Source organism: Colobus angolensis, unplaced genomic scaffold (genome assembly GCF_000951035.1).
Source record: "Colobus angolensis palliatus isolate OR3802 unplaced genomic scaffold, Cang.pa_1.0 Scaffold207, whole genome shotgun sequence".
Taxonomy (NCBI): Eukaryota; Metazoa; Chordata; class Mammalia; order Primates; family Cercopithecidae; genus Colobus; species Colobus angolensis.
In genome coordinates this window covers 4,808,878-4,826,034 of record NW_012115233.1, presented here as the reverse complement: position 1 = coordinate 4,826,034, position 17,157 = coordinate 4,808,878, and the positions used below count along the sequence as shown (strand labels likewise).

General features: G+C 42.2%; 2 protein-coding genes across 7 annotated transcripts in view; both read right to left on the bottom strand.

Annotated features, from left to right (window-relative positions):
* CDH13 (cadherin 13) overlaps nt 1-17,157 on the bottom strand; it is a 1,192,767-nt gene that overhangs the window by 971,828 nt on the left and 203,782 nt on the right. The window lies entirely within an intron of this gene.
* Nucleotides 10,773-11,184, bottom strand: LOC105511949 (uncharacterized protein C8orf59 homolog). 2 transcript variants are annotated; one of them, XM_011942171.1, is made up of 2 exons: nt 11,029-11,141; nt 10,781-10,911 (listed from the first exon to the last, which is right to left on the bottom strand). In XM_011942171.1, exons 1-2 carry the CDS (start codon nt 11,139-11,141, stop codon nt 10,839-10,841), a joined length of 186 nt encoding a protein of 61 aa, XP_011797561.1. In that variant the 3' UTR covers nt 10,781-10,838. The 2 variants fall into 2 exon arrangements, with proteins under 2 accessions (XP_011797559.1, XP_011797561.1); XM_011942169.1 differs by having other exon boundaries at nt 10,773-11,184.

Below are 17,157 nucleotides of genomic sequence, written 5' to 3'. Positions count from 1 at the left end.
TAGTCCCAGCTACTCAGGAGGCTGAGGCAGGAGAATAGCCTGAACCCAGGAGGTGGAGCTTGCAGTGAGCCAAAATTGCGCCACTGCACTCCAGCCTGGGCAACAGAGCAAGACTCCAACTCAAAGAAAACACTTTATTACCTTATAGTTCCAAAGTCTGAAGCCACAGGGCTGAACTCCTTCAGGAGAATCTGTTTTCTCCAGCTAGGTCATCTACATCCTTTAGTTCACAGCCTCCTCCTTTCAAGCCAGCAGCATGGCCTCTTCTCATCCGTTTCTCTCTGGCTCTCTTCCTTCATCACATTGTCTTCTGTTTTCTAACTCTGGTTCCTCCTACTTCCCTTCTATAAGCTTGTGATTACATCATGCTCATCTGGATCATACAGGTAACCTTCACACATTCTGAAAATTAGGATGTGGACTTATTAGGGGACCATTACTCAGCCTATCACAGCCCATGAGAAGCTTCTAAGAGGGAAGGGAAAGTTCTGTAGATACAACTGTAGTCCAAAATATCCACGAGGGAGTCATTCCATGATCACCCACATTCCTGGCAATATTTACCTGTGAAATCAGGAAAGCCTAAACGAAGACCTCACTGACGGTGAATAGTCACGTAGCCAGGCCTGGTGTTGTGTCAATTTCACAATTAGACTATGAACTATTCTTGCCTAGAAATAATTATCAGATCCTACTCGGCCTTGCTGTGAAGTGGAACATTTTATTCCAACTGTGCAGCTCTCAACACTTTCTTCTCTGCCAGACATTAGACAAGACGTCAGATTTCTCATCACATGGGAAGGTTTTTATTAATTATCTTTCAGAAGCAAAGTCCTGTTTGTAATTTACTTTTTCACACAGGAAAAATTCTTCTATTGAACTAAAACGTCTATCTTGTTAAGCTGTTTTTTTGTTTTTTTTTTCCTGCTAAAGTTTCTCATTCTGGAAAGTTCTAGAAGAAAAGAAACAAATCAAGCACACATTGGTGTGGAAAGCAAGGAACTGACTGTGTTAAGCAGAATGCCACATATCTTCCCCGAGTTGGAGTATATGAATACGCGTCTTTTCTTTAAAATCTAACTGCCTAACAGACAGTTAAGATGTTTCCCCAAATGTTCATACAAACATTTGACCATCCTGAATTAAAAGGAATGTGAACAATTGCTCACTGGATGCCAATTGGTCGTATTCTGAAGGACTCATTCACTGATGCAAGCAGCATCTACTGAGTGCCTACTGTGTGTCAGTGCCAAGACAATATACATAAATTGGCATTATACACAAAAAGGCAAGGTGCCTATCTTCAGGAAACACAAAACATCGTAGGAAAGACTGACATGCTAATACCTTCTTTAAAAACACAATTTAAGAAGTTTAAGGACGGGCTGGGCACGGTGGCTCACGCCTGTAATCCCAGCACTTTGGGAGGCCGAGGCTGGTGGATCATGAGGTTAGGAGTTCGAGACCAGCCAGGCCAAGATGGTGAAACCTCATCCCTACTAAAAATACGAAAATTAGCTGGGTGCGGTGACTGGTGTCTGCAATTCCAGCTACGTGGGAGGCTGAGGCAGGAAAATCGCTTGAACCAGGGAGGCAGAGGTTGCAGTGAGCCAAGAATGTGCCACTGCACTCTAGCCTGGGTGACAGAGCAAGACTCCATCTCAAAAAAAGAAAAAATTAAGGATGGAGTTGGTAATCTAATACAAGGATGCTCAACCCCCAGGCCACGGATGGGTACCTGTCTGCAGCCTGTCAGGAACCTGGCCGCCCAGCAAGAGGTGAGTGGCGGGCCCACGAGTGAAGCTTCATCTGTATTTATAGCTGCTCCCCAGCCCTTGTGTTACCACCTGAACTCCGCCTCTTGTTAGAACAGCAATAACATTAGAGTCTTACAGGAGCACGAGCTGTATCGTGAACCGCAGATGTGAGGGATCTAGGCTACATGATCCTTCAGACAATCTAATGCCTGATGATCTGTCACTGTCTCTCATCACCCCCGATGGGACTGTCTAGTTACAGGAAGACAAGCTCAGGGCTCCCACTGATTCTACACTATGGTGAGTTGTATAACTATTTCATTATATATGATAAAGTAATAATAACAGAAATAAAGTATACAATAAATGTAATGTGGTGGAATCATCCCCAAATCCTCCCCTCCCCCATGTCCGTGGTACATGGGAAAATTGTCTTCCATGAAACCAGCCCTTACTGCCAGAAAGGCTGGGGACTTCTGATCTCATAGAAACAGCAAAATAGAGATCAGAATTAACTGAGTCCTCATGGAGGGGTTAGTAAGGTCACTGGAGAAAGCACTGCTCTAGACAACTCCCATTTAGCTGATTTTGCCTGTATATTCTTATATTTTAAACAAATAAAGAGTGGTGCAGTGTGAAAAACCACAAATGATGGTAGGCCTTGAACTCCCAAGGACTTGAAATTCAAGGACTACCACCATTTGAAGTCCTTGAACTGTCTCTTTGGTGCAGCTACTGGTTACTACTCAGAAGGACTCAGATCTCTCAAGACTGAACTACCCTGATGATTAAAAAATTCCTTGTTGTCTTGATAACAACTTGTTAAAAGGCAAGAATTTTTGAGAAGATAGGAATTAAAAAGTAATTTAATATGCACGTTTTCTTCTGCTTTATATTTCTAGAGTAGCATGCAAGATAATAATATAATGTCTAGGCCAGGTGCAGTGGCTCACGCCTGTAATTCCTGCACTTTAGGAGGCCAAGGCGAGTGGATCACCTGAGGTCAGGAAAATTGCTTACACTTGGGAGGCATAGGCTGCAGTGAGCTGAGATCACCCCACTGCACCCTGGCCAACGTGATGAAACCCCATCTCTACTAAAAATACAAAAAATTAGCTGGGCATAGTGGTGCGCACCTGTAATCCCAGCTACTCAGGAGGCTGAGACAGGACAATTGCTTGAACCCGGGAGGTGGAGGTTGTAGTGAGTTGAAATCACACCACTGCACTCCAACCTGGGCAACAAGAGCAAAATTCCATCTCAAAAAAAAAAAAATATATATATATATATATATGTGTGTGTGTGTGTGTATGTACATATATGTGTGTATATATGTGTGTGTATACCTATATGTATATATGTGTGTGTGTACATATATATAATGTCTAAGTAGAATGCAAGGCAGGCTCAGATTTCAAGGGAGAAACACAGGGAGGGAGGGAATTCTTCTAGCAGTGACGGGTACCCAAGGACATCCTAGTGAGTGTTTAATGGCCAGCTCTCCAAGAAAGAAATGCCTTGATTTGTGACTTTTGACAATGTCCAGGGCATAAATGTTTCCATCATGGCTAATTTCAAGCTACTAATGTGACATTACTGAATATAGAGTTGTGAAGAGCTGTGTACAGCTGTCTTTCGTGGGTTAAGCAGCTCCAGCACAGAACTAGGTATTCCAGTTCCTATTTCTAGATCATTTGGATTAAGAACTTTTCTGAATTTTTGTAGGACCTTTGTGAACATAAACCATCGTACCACTGTACCACAAAATACAGCTTTGCTCTTTCCCAGAGTGACATTTTGTAATAAGGGAGAGGGTTACACTATGTATGAGTTAAAATAGCCTGGAAAACCCTCCAGTAATGGAGCAAAATGGGCCACCACAATTTTGGTTTTATAGTAAGAGAAAATGCAGTGAATCCTTAATCATGGCTGTGTGTTATTTAAATATTGCTTTTGATGTTTTATCCGGAGTCCTAGCTCAAATGATCAGAGATAATCCTGCCTCCTGACATAATTAGGGAGCTGCTGCTTTACTAAGCTAGAGGATAATCAATTTGACCTTGAAAGTTTGTCTATAGTGCCATACTGCTGTTCAGAACACAGACATGTCAGCCACACTAGTATCTCCCATTTTAAACACCAGCCATAGGCTTTGTTCCCAGGGCAAGCATGCACTAACAGAGAGGCTGCAAAAAATCATGGCCGGCAGGTCCCATATGGCCACTATATCTGCTAGACCACCTTTAGCTTGTAGAGGCTGCCATTCAAATATCAAGGATTTTCACCGAGCGTCTGGATTTGGGACAACACTGAGCTTGGAGTTAAACAGGGCAACACTGCATGGATGATGAGGATGACCTCCTGATGGACAGGCCTCATTTCTAGATGCCCATAGGCCATGCATCCCATGTGTCCCCAGCAAGTACCATCTGCCTTCTGTCATCACAGTTGCACTGCTCTTTGCCTTATAGTCAACTAAAAGTGATTTTTCGTTTGTAATTGTGTCTTCATATAGACTTTTCTTATACCCAAGCCTCCTCACTCATTGACACTAACTTTCTGATCTTGCCAAGCACCTGAGTTTCCACTCTTCATCTACTAACACTCACAGGAAAAGAGTCTTCCTTGAATGGCTGCAGAGAAGTCATTTGTGTTACAACGAAACTTCCACCACCATTAAAATGTCTCCAATATCTCCTTAAAGCAGCTTCCACATTTACTGTCTTCTAGATCTTGAGAACCTGACTGAGCCTGCTCCATTATGCAAGTTTCATTCTTTTCTTTTTTTTTTTGTTTTTGAGATGGAGTCTCACTCTGTCACCCAGGCTGCAGTGCGGTGTGGTGGTCTCAGCTCACTGCAACCTCCGCCTCCAGAGTTTCAGCAAATTCTCCTGCCTCGGCCTCCCAAGTAGCTGGGGTTACAGGCACGTGCCGTCACACCTGGCTATTTCTTTCGTGTTTTTAGTAGAGACAAGGTTTCACCTTGTTGGTCAGGCTGGTGTCGAACTCCTGACCTCAACTGATCTGCCCACCTCGGCCTCCCAAAGTGCTGGGATTACAGGTGTGAGCCATCGTGCCTGACCAAGTTATTTATGTTTTTTTCTTTTCAAAGCATCAGGCCCTCTCTCTTTAGCCCACTTGTTTGAAGACACAGACATTTTAGGGCGATAAACGTGGCTTCATGTTGGTCTCCTCAGACTAAGGACATCACCCCCCTCAGCTTCACCACAGTATCAAAACATCACCCCTCTTCTCTAACCTGCTAAGCCTGCTTGCCACTAAAAGCAAACAAAATCAGTGTATCTGAATGCAGATTCAGTCATAAGCCCTCCTATTATCATTATAGCATTAACTTTCAGAGTGGGGAAGGTGGTCTCTTCTTCTCATCAAGCAAACCTTTGTCAGGTTTTGAACTAAAAAGAAAAAAATCATCTGAGCTGGAATAGTTTGAAGGAACATAACTTTTTCTTCTCATGTCTGTTTGAGTCCAGAAGTTCAATTACCTGAAATTTCATGAGTCAGTCCTTTGGATATTTTCACCCCAAGCTGGATTAATGTAATATTTCAAAGTGTCTGCTAATCCTACTGCTTTTTCAAAGTAAGTCTGATTTTTCTTATGGAAAAATAGCATACCTCTCCTATACTAGAATTTGGAAGAGGGGGGATCATCTTCAAAAATTATGCAGTGTAAAATATGATAACGTGAAGAGCTTCTACAGTAGGCTGAGGGACTACACTAGAGTCTCCTTAGCTTGTCAAACATCAGCTACAGACTTTGCTCCAAGGGCAAATAAGCTCTAGCAGAGAGGTGCACATGGTGATGGCTACAGACTCCATCTGGCCACTGTATTTACTCATTGGCCAGCAAAGCCGTTATCCAAGTTGGGGGTGCTGAGGGCCAGAATGAAGGTAGTTGGAGGAGGGACAACAGAGGAGGCAGGGCTGGGTTCAAGTAAGGGAGATTAATCATCCTGGTTTACCGGGACTGTCTAGCTTTCAGTTTTAGAGGTCCCATATCCCAGGAAACCCTGCATTGCCAGGTGTCTTAATCCCAGCAGGAAATTGATAGCACACTCAAATTGAGCTATATGAGAAGAGATGGATGCAGGAACCAGCAAAAGTACAGTCAGAGTCAAGGAGAAGGGGCCCACAGCATAAAGCAACATGCCAGTAAGAATGGAGCACCTTTCCCACATCTAAGCCTAGAGGGCCAGGAGAGGGAACAATTTCCAGACCCAACAGAAACAGCTACATGGAGGGGACTCCCTGAGAAGAACTGTAACCCCCAATGGAAGGACACAGCAGTCTGCAGAGATTTATTCTACTCTCTCCTTCTGAGCTCTTGTCCCAATCCTCCATTGGCTAAACCATTGATTGACAAATCACAGCCCATGGGCCACATCTTAGCCTATTGTCAGTTTTTGTAAATAAAGTTTTATTGGAACATGACCATGCTCATTGGTTTACCTATTGTGTATGTTTGTTTTCATGCTACAATGGCAGAGTAGAGTAGCTGCTCAGAGACTGGATGGCCTGCAAAGTCTGAAATATTTATTATCTGGCCCTTTGAGAAAAAGTTTGCAGATTTGTGGGCTGAACCCACTGGAAGCCAGGAGGCAGGGACCTTTATATAAGGCCAGAGCAAGGTGAAGTTAGCTAAAGAATGAGCAGCCTGGAGGGACCACTGAAGTGACCAATCACACTTGTCACCTATGACATCAGTCACAGAACGAGAGAAGTACTGGGACCACCTAGGCCAAAAAGGTGAAAACAGAGGTCCCCACAATGACTCTGAGTGTAAACAAAACCATGAACTTCTTAAGCAGCCCTCTGTGAAACAGGTTTTTTGAATTAGGCTCATGCAGAGAAGGCACAATCGTGGAAAGATGAGATTTGAAAAACCCAGAAGCACTGAGCATCTTCATGATATTACTATTACTTTGGTGAATTTCTCTGTAAGTTCAATATTTTCTAAAAACTTTTTTCAACATTCAAAGACAGTATTTTAAGTCAATAAATAGGAAGGATGTGGGGGCTTCATTTGTTCTTTGAGACACAGAACAAGAAATATAGTAATTCCCAATATCCATGAGGCAAATATTGAACACCTACCACCTGTTCATCCCTAGAGTGGACACTAGTGGTAACAGAGTAAATAGGACAGGCATGTTCTTCTGCCAGAAAAAATATATCCTCCTTCTAGTGGAGATACCCGTGAATGAGAATAAAATAAGGACAAAGGATAACTTTAGAATGATAATTCCATTAGAGAAATTAGAACTCAGTGATGGGAACAGGCAAGCATCTGCAATGAAAAGGGTGAGGACTTGGTCATGGATAACTCAGGAGAAGAGCTTTCAAAGCAGAGGCAGCAGCTAGCACCAAGGTAAGGCTTTGGGACTAGGATCTGCGGGGTGATGGGAGGAACGTCAGGGTGGTTAACGGGTAGTACTGGGGATGAAGTCAGAGAGTTAACTGGGGCCTTATGACCTCTAGTCCTGGGCAGAAAAGAGTTACAAAGCAGATTGCAGATTGCAGTGTTGGAAAGGCCTACTTGAAAGGTTGGTCCTTGGCTGGCATCTGGGAACTCGGGTTTGGAGAGTATTCCCACCCCCATAACTGATAAAGAGTGGCTCCAAGTGCCTAATGTTTGTATGAACTATTTGGTTTATGCTGAACCCTTGCTTTTCTTCTGGGAACCAGGAGTTGCTATGTATCAGGCAGAGGCTGCCTACGTGACCAGCTTGACCAGCTTCCAGTAAAAACCCAGGGCACTGAGTCCCCAGTGAGCCTCCCCGGTAGAAACCATTTCACACACGGTGTCATCATATGTTGCTTGGGGGAGTTAAGCACATCCTGTGTGACTGCACTGGGAGAGGCTTGTGGAAATCTTGTAACTGATTTCCTCCAGACTTCACTTTTAGGCCTTTGCCCTTTGCTGATTTCGCTCTGTATATTTTCACTGTAATAGATCTTAACCATGAGTCCTCCTAGAGGATCAAGGAACCTGGGGGTGGCCTTGGGGACCTCTAGGACCTCCTAGGACCAGGGGATCAAGGAAACTGGGGGTGGCCTTGGGGACCTCTGACATAAGTGGTGGATCTGAATTTCATTCATTTGTTCTGTGCCGGAAATCAGGGAGGAGCACTTTACATGGACTTTTCCCTGTAATCCTCACCACAAGCCTCTGAGGTAGGCAAGCTCTTCCCATCCCCACCACCACTATTTTACAGATAAAGTAATTAAGATTAAGACAGTTTCAGCTTCTCACAGGAGGTCACCCCGCTGAGCCTGAAGGAACATCCATGTGGACTAACTCCCATTCCCACCATTCACCCTCCGGGCTCACCCACAGTGCCCAAACTGCCTGCAGAAAATACAGGGATGCTTTTGCATATTTGTTTGACTTCCACCTCGATGGGTTGCCCATTTTAAGACTTTAATCTATTTTATCATGAGATGCTCCAGCAAAGCTCATTGAAGCTCCACCTCTTCATCTTGATAGTGAATTTGAGCCTTTGTTATAAGAAAGACTATTAAGATTTGGCAATAAGATTCTTCAAGGGTGATAAATATCCCTTTAAAGGGACTGCATATTCACTGACTGAATAATTCTGTCCTAAAAATGAAAGTCACACTTGGAGAATGGAAAGGTGGGTTATGAAAATGCAGATTAGAATGACTCTGGGCAGAACTGAATTCAGCTCATCTTGTTATGAAGAAGTATGAGCTGGCGTAGGGCCTTTCTAAGCCTAGTCCAGGTGTACCACAGAATGCAGGAACTCGGCATCAGCAGGCTCATCATGGGCTGTGATGGCTGCTGTTTGAAGGCAGCAGTAAAAAATGCCAAGAAGCTGTCATTTCCATTACCCCAGAACTTATCTGTGCTCTTCTGAAGATGAAGACCTCTGTAGGCCTAACATCCTTTCTCATCAATATTCCTCAAAGTGGGATACATATGCCCACTTTGGCATATCACGTAATTTTATGCAGTATACTGAGATGAACGATGTTAATGTTAATAATTATGTCTTGGCCAGGCACAGTGGCTCACGCCTGTAATCCTAGCCCTTTGGGAGGCCAAGGCTGGTGGATCACCTGAGGTCAGGGGTTCGAGACCAGCCTGCCCAACATGGCGAAACCCAGTCTCTATTAAAAATACAAAAAAAAAAAATAGCTGGGCGTGGTGGTGGGCACCTGTAATCCCAGCTACTTGGGAAGCTAAGGCAGGAGAATTGTTTGAACCCAGGAGGCAGAGGTTGCAGTGAGCCGAGATCGTGCCACTGCGCTCCAGCCTGGGCGACAAGAGTGAAACTCCATCTCAAAAAAACAAAAACTAACAAACAAAATGCAAAATGAAGCATCTTTCACATGCAAAGTTCATATTCACACTTAAAGCCCTGAAAAGCCACATGGGAAGAAAGCATTTCAAACCTTCTACCAGATACACACGACACATGCTGAGAATGAATCATAGCGAATTCTGACGTGTGGGACCTGAGAGATGAGGCTTTGCTACATGAGGAGGCTTAAGAGCCTGGAGCTGTTTTCTCCTGGGGGTGTTGGTAGCAGAGACTTCCTGGTGTGATCAAGACATATATTCATTTTATTGTCATAGACTGATGGAGCTGATGAGACGCTGGCCAAGAATTAAATGTCCTTGGTTTGCTGGAGGCAAGCATGCATATGGATTGATCATCACAGCAGGGCAGTTCCGGCTTCCTCCTGTGCATGAGTTGAGACCTGCAAAACTAGGGAAAGTTCTATCTGGAGAACAGGAGCAGGGAGGCCGCTGATCAGGCCTGTGGAGGGTCAGAGCATTTCTTCATAAGCTGGGCGCACAGGACTGTATGTACCTACTATCCCTGGCGTGTTAAATAACCAGCAGTGGAACTGGAAATGATTGAGCAAGGGGTAAGGCCAGAAAGAGGAGCCTTTTATCAAATCAAGGGCTACAGCAAGTGAATTTACTTTTCCCAGGAAGCACATCCCAGGAAATTTGCTGGATGGGTACAATATTTGCAGCTTGGAATATGGTCCGTCCGGCTAAAATTGGAGTAGCTGTGGAGTTTAAATCCAGGTGCTATGTGACCTTAAAAATGAAGAAGAGACCGAGATTTATACAGAGCATTCCCTGTGAATGTCAGAAGGAGCATAAATTGGTTCCAGCTCTCTAGAGTTGCCACTGCCCAATGCGGCAGCCACCGGTCACATGTGCCTATCAAACCCCTGAAATGTGGTGAGCCCAAATTAAGACGTGCTGTTAAGTGCAAAATGTACAGTGGATTTTAAAGACATGGTATGAAAAAAGAACATAAAATATTTCATTCACAATTTCTGTATTAACTACAAGTTGCAGTGATACTACTTGAATATATTGGGCTAAAGAAAACACATTACAATTAATGTCACCTGTTTCTTTTTACTTCTTTTAGCATAGCTATCAGAAAATTTAAAATTATATATGTGGCTTTGATGACTCCAGAGCAGGCCCGAGCAAACTTTTTCTTGAAGAGCCAGCAGTAAATATGTTAGGTTTTGTGGGCCAAGAGGCAAAATTAAGGATTTTATGTAGCCATTAGATAAGCATTTAAAAAGCAACCACTTAAAAACATAAAAACCATTTTAGCTTGCTAGTTGTCCACATACAAGTGGCAGGCTGGATTTGGACCTCAGATCAGAGCTTGTAGACCTCTTTCCAGAGCATAATATTGTGCAAAATATCCAATAAACAACCCCATGGACCCAGCAAGCTCACTTCTGTGGAGCCAACTGTGTAAGCAGACAGACGTTTATCAGGGGGACAAGGGGGCTGACCACTGTGAAGAAACAGGCTCAGACCCAAAGCTGGTCAGCTGCTAAGAGGGAAAGTATAACTCAACCCACAGTGGCTGTGGACTGTGGGTGGCTGCAAAGCTTATGTTCTTAAGCTTCACCAATGGAAGGCACCTCTTTATTTTTTCTCTTTTCTTTTTTTTTAGAGAGGAAATCTTTCTTTTTTCTTTTTTTTTTTTTAAATAAAATTGTATAAAACATTTAATTTATTGGTCTTTGTGGAGAATTTGATGCATCACCACTATATTACAACAGAGCCATTAATTTTGTAGCTTCATCAACATTAACTGGTTTGCTTTCATGACGCTGCTGAGGAATCAATTCTTTCTGCAGAGGTTCAACTGAAGGGCCTTTTGAGAAATGTGCAAGTTCCTTTTGTACATTTACAAAAGCTTTATTTACTCTGTTAACTTTTTCATCATTCATAATGTTTATCTTCTTAAGATTAGTGGTAACTGGTTTTGCTTTGTTTTTAGCCTTAAAGTTTTTTTGGCTGGCTATGTGAAATACATTCCTGGACTTTGGCCCTCTTAATTTGTTCTTGCCCATTGTCGGAAATTTAATACTTGCGTGCAGCTTCCTAAGCTCCAGGAGACACCATGTGGCACGTACGTCGAGAGGAAATCTTTCTTATGGCTGTATGACTACGTCAGATAGACCTAATCGCCTTCGTGGCCCTGCGTAGATGCTCTTTGAACAGATAGATAAAGGAAAGAAATGCCTGCGTGTTTGGGGGCCTCTTTGTTGTGGTTTTGAAATCGCTCTTGCATCTCTTTCAGTACAAATGACCAAGAATTGTCTAGAGTTCAGCCATCTAATGCAGGCCCCTGCTTTTCACGCATAAGGCACTGACCTTTAAATTCATCTGAAAGATGCATCAGCCTATGTGGTGAGAAGAAATGGGTCTCCTGGGGTCCAGTAGTTTGCCTTCAGTGCATCAAGAGTTAATCCTTCAATGCTGAGGGTTATTCATATAAAAAATACAAAGCAGGCATATCCCATCTTTTTGAAAGCAGATGAGCTGGCTAGCGCTGAATTGAGAAAATTATTATTTATTAAAAATGAGATAGTCATGGGCCAGTGACTAACGTGATTGGGTTCAGAGACAATTCCCCACCCACAATGTAAGTAATACATTTCTCGAGAAAGGTGTTTTGTTAAATACAAAATGCCAGTAGCATTATTATTCATCTGCTCTGAGCTCACATGTCGATCTTTTCACATTATAATCCCATCAACCGTGAAGAAACCCTCACTGTAGCCACACACCGTTTTGCCTCCCCAGGAGCTGCTGTACTGCGGACTTGCACAGAGCCAGGGCTTCCTTCAACCCTGGTTCTGGCTTAAGTGTCCCCTGAGAATTCCAGACAAGGATGCAGTAGACTGAAAACAGATTCCATGAAGTCACTAGGTTGACATTAGGCTATTCCCTGGACAGATGGAAGAACAGAAGGGGAGGGAAGGGAATCATTTTCCATTTTCATTAACTGCACAAGCAACGCAAAGCCCTTGAATCGTTAAGGGAGGTCCAGAAGGGATGCATTCAGACCACGCTTTCCAGACTCAGCATTTGACAACATAGTGAATTCATAGGGATCAGAATCACACAGCAAGAGGCTGTTGGATTCCTGGGTTGGGTTTAGACTGCGAAGTCAAGCAAACCCGGCTTTGAATCCCCATGCCACAATTTACTATCTATGCAACTTCCATGGAGGCACTTTCTTTTCCATAAGAGCGGAAGCTGGATGCCTCCATGTAAAGGGCAGTGAGAATTATTTTGCAGGGTCACTGGGAGGATTAAAGAAGAAGCACATTAATGTCCTTAGCGCACAGGAAGAAAGTGCTGCATAATTATTCATGGTATGAACACAGTTGAAATCAGAAAACCCTGAATATCCGAAACATTTGTGTTTTAGAAGAATTAGACAAGGCTCTTTGGAGACAGGTCTGAGTCCGCTGGTCTCTCACATTGGCTCTCCTTCTGTCTGCCATCTGGGAATGTTACCATAACACACTGCCTCATTTCAGGGTAAAAAGGTCTAACTGTAAGATGGGAATTTTGTGGCATATTTTTGCAGCTCACTCACATAACACACATTGCTAATCCATGGCTGCAGTTCTATGATGTAGGCTGGATCCAACATCAGAAACCTCCCAACACAGCCTCTTAAGCAACTGCTGCCAAATCATGGAAGCTGTCATCTGAATCAAAATCTGCCTCTGTTCCTTGGTGCAGTTAAATTCAGATACTATTTCAGCAGTTGTCACCCAGTAGATGCTCAAGAAGGTCGTTATCTTTCTACCCATTTACATTTCAGAATATACAGTTATTTGTACCAGGCTGACTTATCCAGATGCAAAAGCTTACTGTAACATGGCAATGTTACGGAAACAATTTCATATCGTTGCTATATTTTGTTTTGTTTCATTTTGTGATGATAATAGTTGAAAAGAATGTTTAAGATTCTTTTTTTTTTTTTTGCTGGGAATCTTGCACATGATTTATAAATCTAATTATAACTGTGGATACTGACAGTCTATAACTATGTTTAATAGACTGTATTTTCTTATTTTCATCTGAATTTTTGCAACCATGTTGGCAGAGCAACGATGAGGAGGATGAGAAGGAGGAAGGAGAGGAGGAGGAAGAAGAGCTGAAAAGTCACACCTAAGTTATAAGTACCTACTTGCTCTAAAACACCGAAAACTATGAAAAAGACAATGCATTAATTAGGGTTGAAAATCGAGCTTAGATATTGCAAAACTTATTTTCTAACTGGTTTCATGTTCATAATTAATGGTTAATATTCTACCATTTATAAAGTATTACAATAAACAGTGGTTTAATGAGATTTCACTAGGCCACTTGCAAGCACTCAATCAAATCTTACTTTCAATATGTGAAAAATGTCTCCTTGACTCTTAATGCATTTAGGGTCAACAGTAACATCTTCATACATAAAATATTCCATTCTGCTTTTAAAGAAGAGGTAATTATGAGATAAGGGTCACACAAAAGGTCGAGGTTTTGTGTAACTTCTATTCTAATTAATTTATCATATGTGGGACTTTGCTTTGGCTTCCAAGTGTTGATCTTTTACAGCTACCACATTCCATGTGATAATGAGTTTTATTCCTTCAAAAGGTCATCCTTGATGTAATTTCACCATTAACAGAGGGAACCTGTGAGCATGGATTTACCTAGATGTGGTTGCTTCCTGGAAAGTCATTCCACAAAGTCTTGAGTCTGTTTTGCCCTTAGATGTCATTTAAAAACCAAAGAGGCCACGTCATTTGAACAAAAGGTAAGAAATTCCATTAATCATTAGGAAGACTGACTTCACAATCCTGGCCCTATGGAACAATGTGGAGCAGCAGAAATATTTGTATCTGAGAATTTGTTTTCTTTCTTCCTCTTCTGTCTCATAAGTGAAATGACCTGGATGTTATTGTTATGTTGTTGGGTATTGATTTGGTGGTTGGTTCTCTTCGGGTAGTGTGATCCACAGCTGGGGGTCCTCACCTCAGCCCCTTTATTGTCAGGAAATCTTTGTGTTGTTGTTGGAGTTGTTTCCTTTGATGCTTCTCATTATTTGAAAGATTCTGGTCTTCCAAGCAAACTGCATTTATTAAGTAACAGTTATGTCATTTTGCAGGATCTCCCAACCCCCAGTACTTTAAAAAAAAATCAAAGATATATAATTATCAAATAGAAGCTTCTTAATCAACCAAGCTGAATTGCTAGGATTCTGGCTGAAAGCAGAGAAACTTGATACCGACCTAGCCAAGGGTAAATGTATGGTTTCAGTCAGAGTTTCTGAAATGTTAATGATTGGCAAATCACCATGACTGACTGCAAAGAAGCCCCTGGACTAATGCTTCTTAAATGCCACTCTGTATGCAAATCACCTGGAATCTTGTGAAAATGCAGATTCCTATTCAACAGGTCTGGGGCAGGGCCCAGGTGCTGCATTTCTGACAAGTGCTCAGGTGATGCTGAAGCTGATTGGTCCATGGACCACACATTGGGAAGCAGGGCCCTAGAGAATAAGGGAGAGCAAGCAGGGAAGGGGGCCATAGCTTCAGCTCAGTTTCAGCTCTGCAGAAGATTTGCTAAGCACCCTCTGTATACCAGGCCCATTGTAACACAAGATACACTTTCATATAAAATATAGTAATATGACAGTTTTTCTTCCAACGACTTATTCTATATCTTGTCACATAAAAGTACTGTGCATTTCAGACAAGAGCCAGGCTATGCCCAGGTTGGGATTATTTTCATGGTCACAGTAATACGCGTGTAAGACCATTTTTACTGGCCTTCCTCTATGCGTAGAACAAGGCATTGGTGTATTTAACAAACATTTATGTGTCAATACAGGTACAAAGTGCTAAAAGAAACAGACACAGTCCATGCCGTCATGCCATGTCAAGCTGACGAGACATGGAGCAGGTAAGAACACAAATTAATGTCACTACATATAACATGAGTGTTAGGAAAGAAGAGAGCATATCCTTACATCTTCTGAGTGCTCCCACCCCTCACCATTTACAAGCAAACGACACTGTAGATCCTCTTTTTTCCTTTCACTGTATCACTCCCCATTTGTTCAAGAAATGGTCATTGTTCCAGACACTATACCCATTTCATAATGCAACAACAACACTGCCCACTGCCCATGGGGACCATGATGAATCTCAGCAGAGAAAAGATGCTAATCTCTATAATCCCTACTCAAGGGTCAACACCAGGTATGTCATATCCGAGCCTAGCACAGTACCTCTCATAGTACTGCCATTCAAACATATATTTTTGAATGGATAAATGAATGGAGTTATCAATAAGTGCCACGTGTCCTTCCTGTAGTGTGAATCAGAAAAGGTGCAAGATAATGGCTTTCATTATAAGCTTCACATGCAGACAGAATGGGCTCTGGATCCCAGCCCTGCCACCATTCAGCTCTCAGAAAGTTTGCTCCCTCATCTGAGGGGAAAAGAAAGTAGTAACAATAACATTTTCATTGGAGGACTGCTGTAGGGTTAAATGAGATATATCTATGAATTGCTTACTCAACAGCTTGGCAAAGGAAGAAAGTGCAGCAAATAATAATGTTGCTTACTCTAAACATCATCTTTATGATTACTTTCCTAACAATTGTTATGGAAGTACCATCTGATACGGTCCTCAAAGGAGATGAGGCCTTTCGACACATGGAAATGATGAGAAAGCTTCAGCAGAGAAAACAAATCTTTAAGAATCAGATTATTGCCTACACATTCAATAAATATGCCACTGGTTATTTGTGCTTGCCAGGGAATTAGGTGAAGATTAATTAATATTTATAAAGTATTTTGATATCCATGTAATATCTAGTAAGCAATTAGTTCTGTAACGCAAAGCCAAATCCTTTTACATACCAAACAATGTAAAACAAACTGAATACAGCTGTGAAAGAAGGAACAGAATTTCATTAACTCATGTTGCAGGAAATATGTAGCTGGTTGGTTTCCCCCTCTTTCCCTTTCAGTAATCTTCTTGCTGATTTTCTGTATCTTCCGACTGCACTTTTCTACCCTACCCCCTGCAGCCCCAAATCAAATTATTTCCTCTTGGGTAGCCATGAAAACCGAAATGGGATCAAAGTAAATGCAATACTGGTCCCTCCAGCCTGGAAGGTGTTTCAAGCCCAAGAGTATATAACAGTCAATGGCTTAACAGGGAAGCAGACAGGGCTCCCAAAGTGTGTATTTCCATATCCATCATCCTAGTCAGGCGGTGTGAAAGGTTATACGCTTCCTTAATGTGATCCACACAGAGAAGAACCCTGGGGCAGAAGGAAAGGGGATAAAAAGAAAATTAAGTCAAAATAAAAGATGTGTTCCTCCTCGACTTGTGCCTCCTCAGTCTCTCCAGTCCACTCATGTATACATATTGCCAACCCAGAATGACTTGACTCTGATGAAGAAAAGGTTCTCCCACCCTCCTCTAATCCGTCTCCATGGACCACCCTTACTTCTGGACAACGTACTGCTTCATATCCATAAATTCTGTGTCTCCACCTTTTTTCTAAAGTCCATTGCTCTAGCCTAAGGTATCCAATCTTGTGCTCACTGTGGAAGTCTCTAGTCTATGAAACTTTATCTAAAAGGTTAGCACAGTTGTCCCTTGGTATCTGTGAGGGATTGGTTCCAGGATTTTTCTCAAATACCAGAATATCCTATGTAAAGTGGCATAGTATTTGCATATAACCTATACATATCCTCCTGTATACTTTAAATTATTTCTAGATTACTTACAATACCTAATACAATGTAAATGCTATGAAAATAGTTGTACAGTATTTTTTATTTGTATTTTTATTGTTTTATTTTATTTTTTCTTTGAATATGTGTGTGTGTGTATATATATATATATATATATACACACACATATATATTTTATTTTTCTTTTTTAGATAGACCCTCGTTCTGTTGTCCAGGCTGCAGCGCAGTGGTGTGATCTCACTACAACCTCTGCCTTCCGGGTTCAAGCGATTCTCATGCCTCAGCGGCCTGAGTAGCTGGG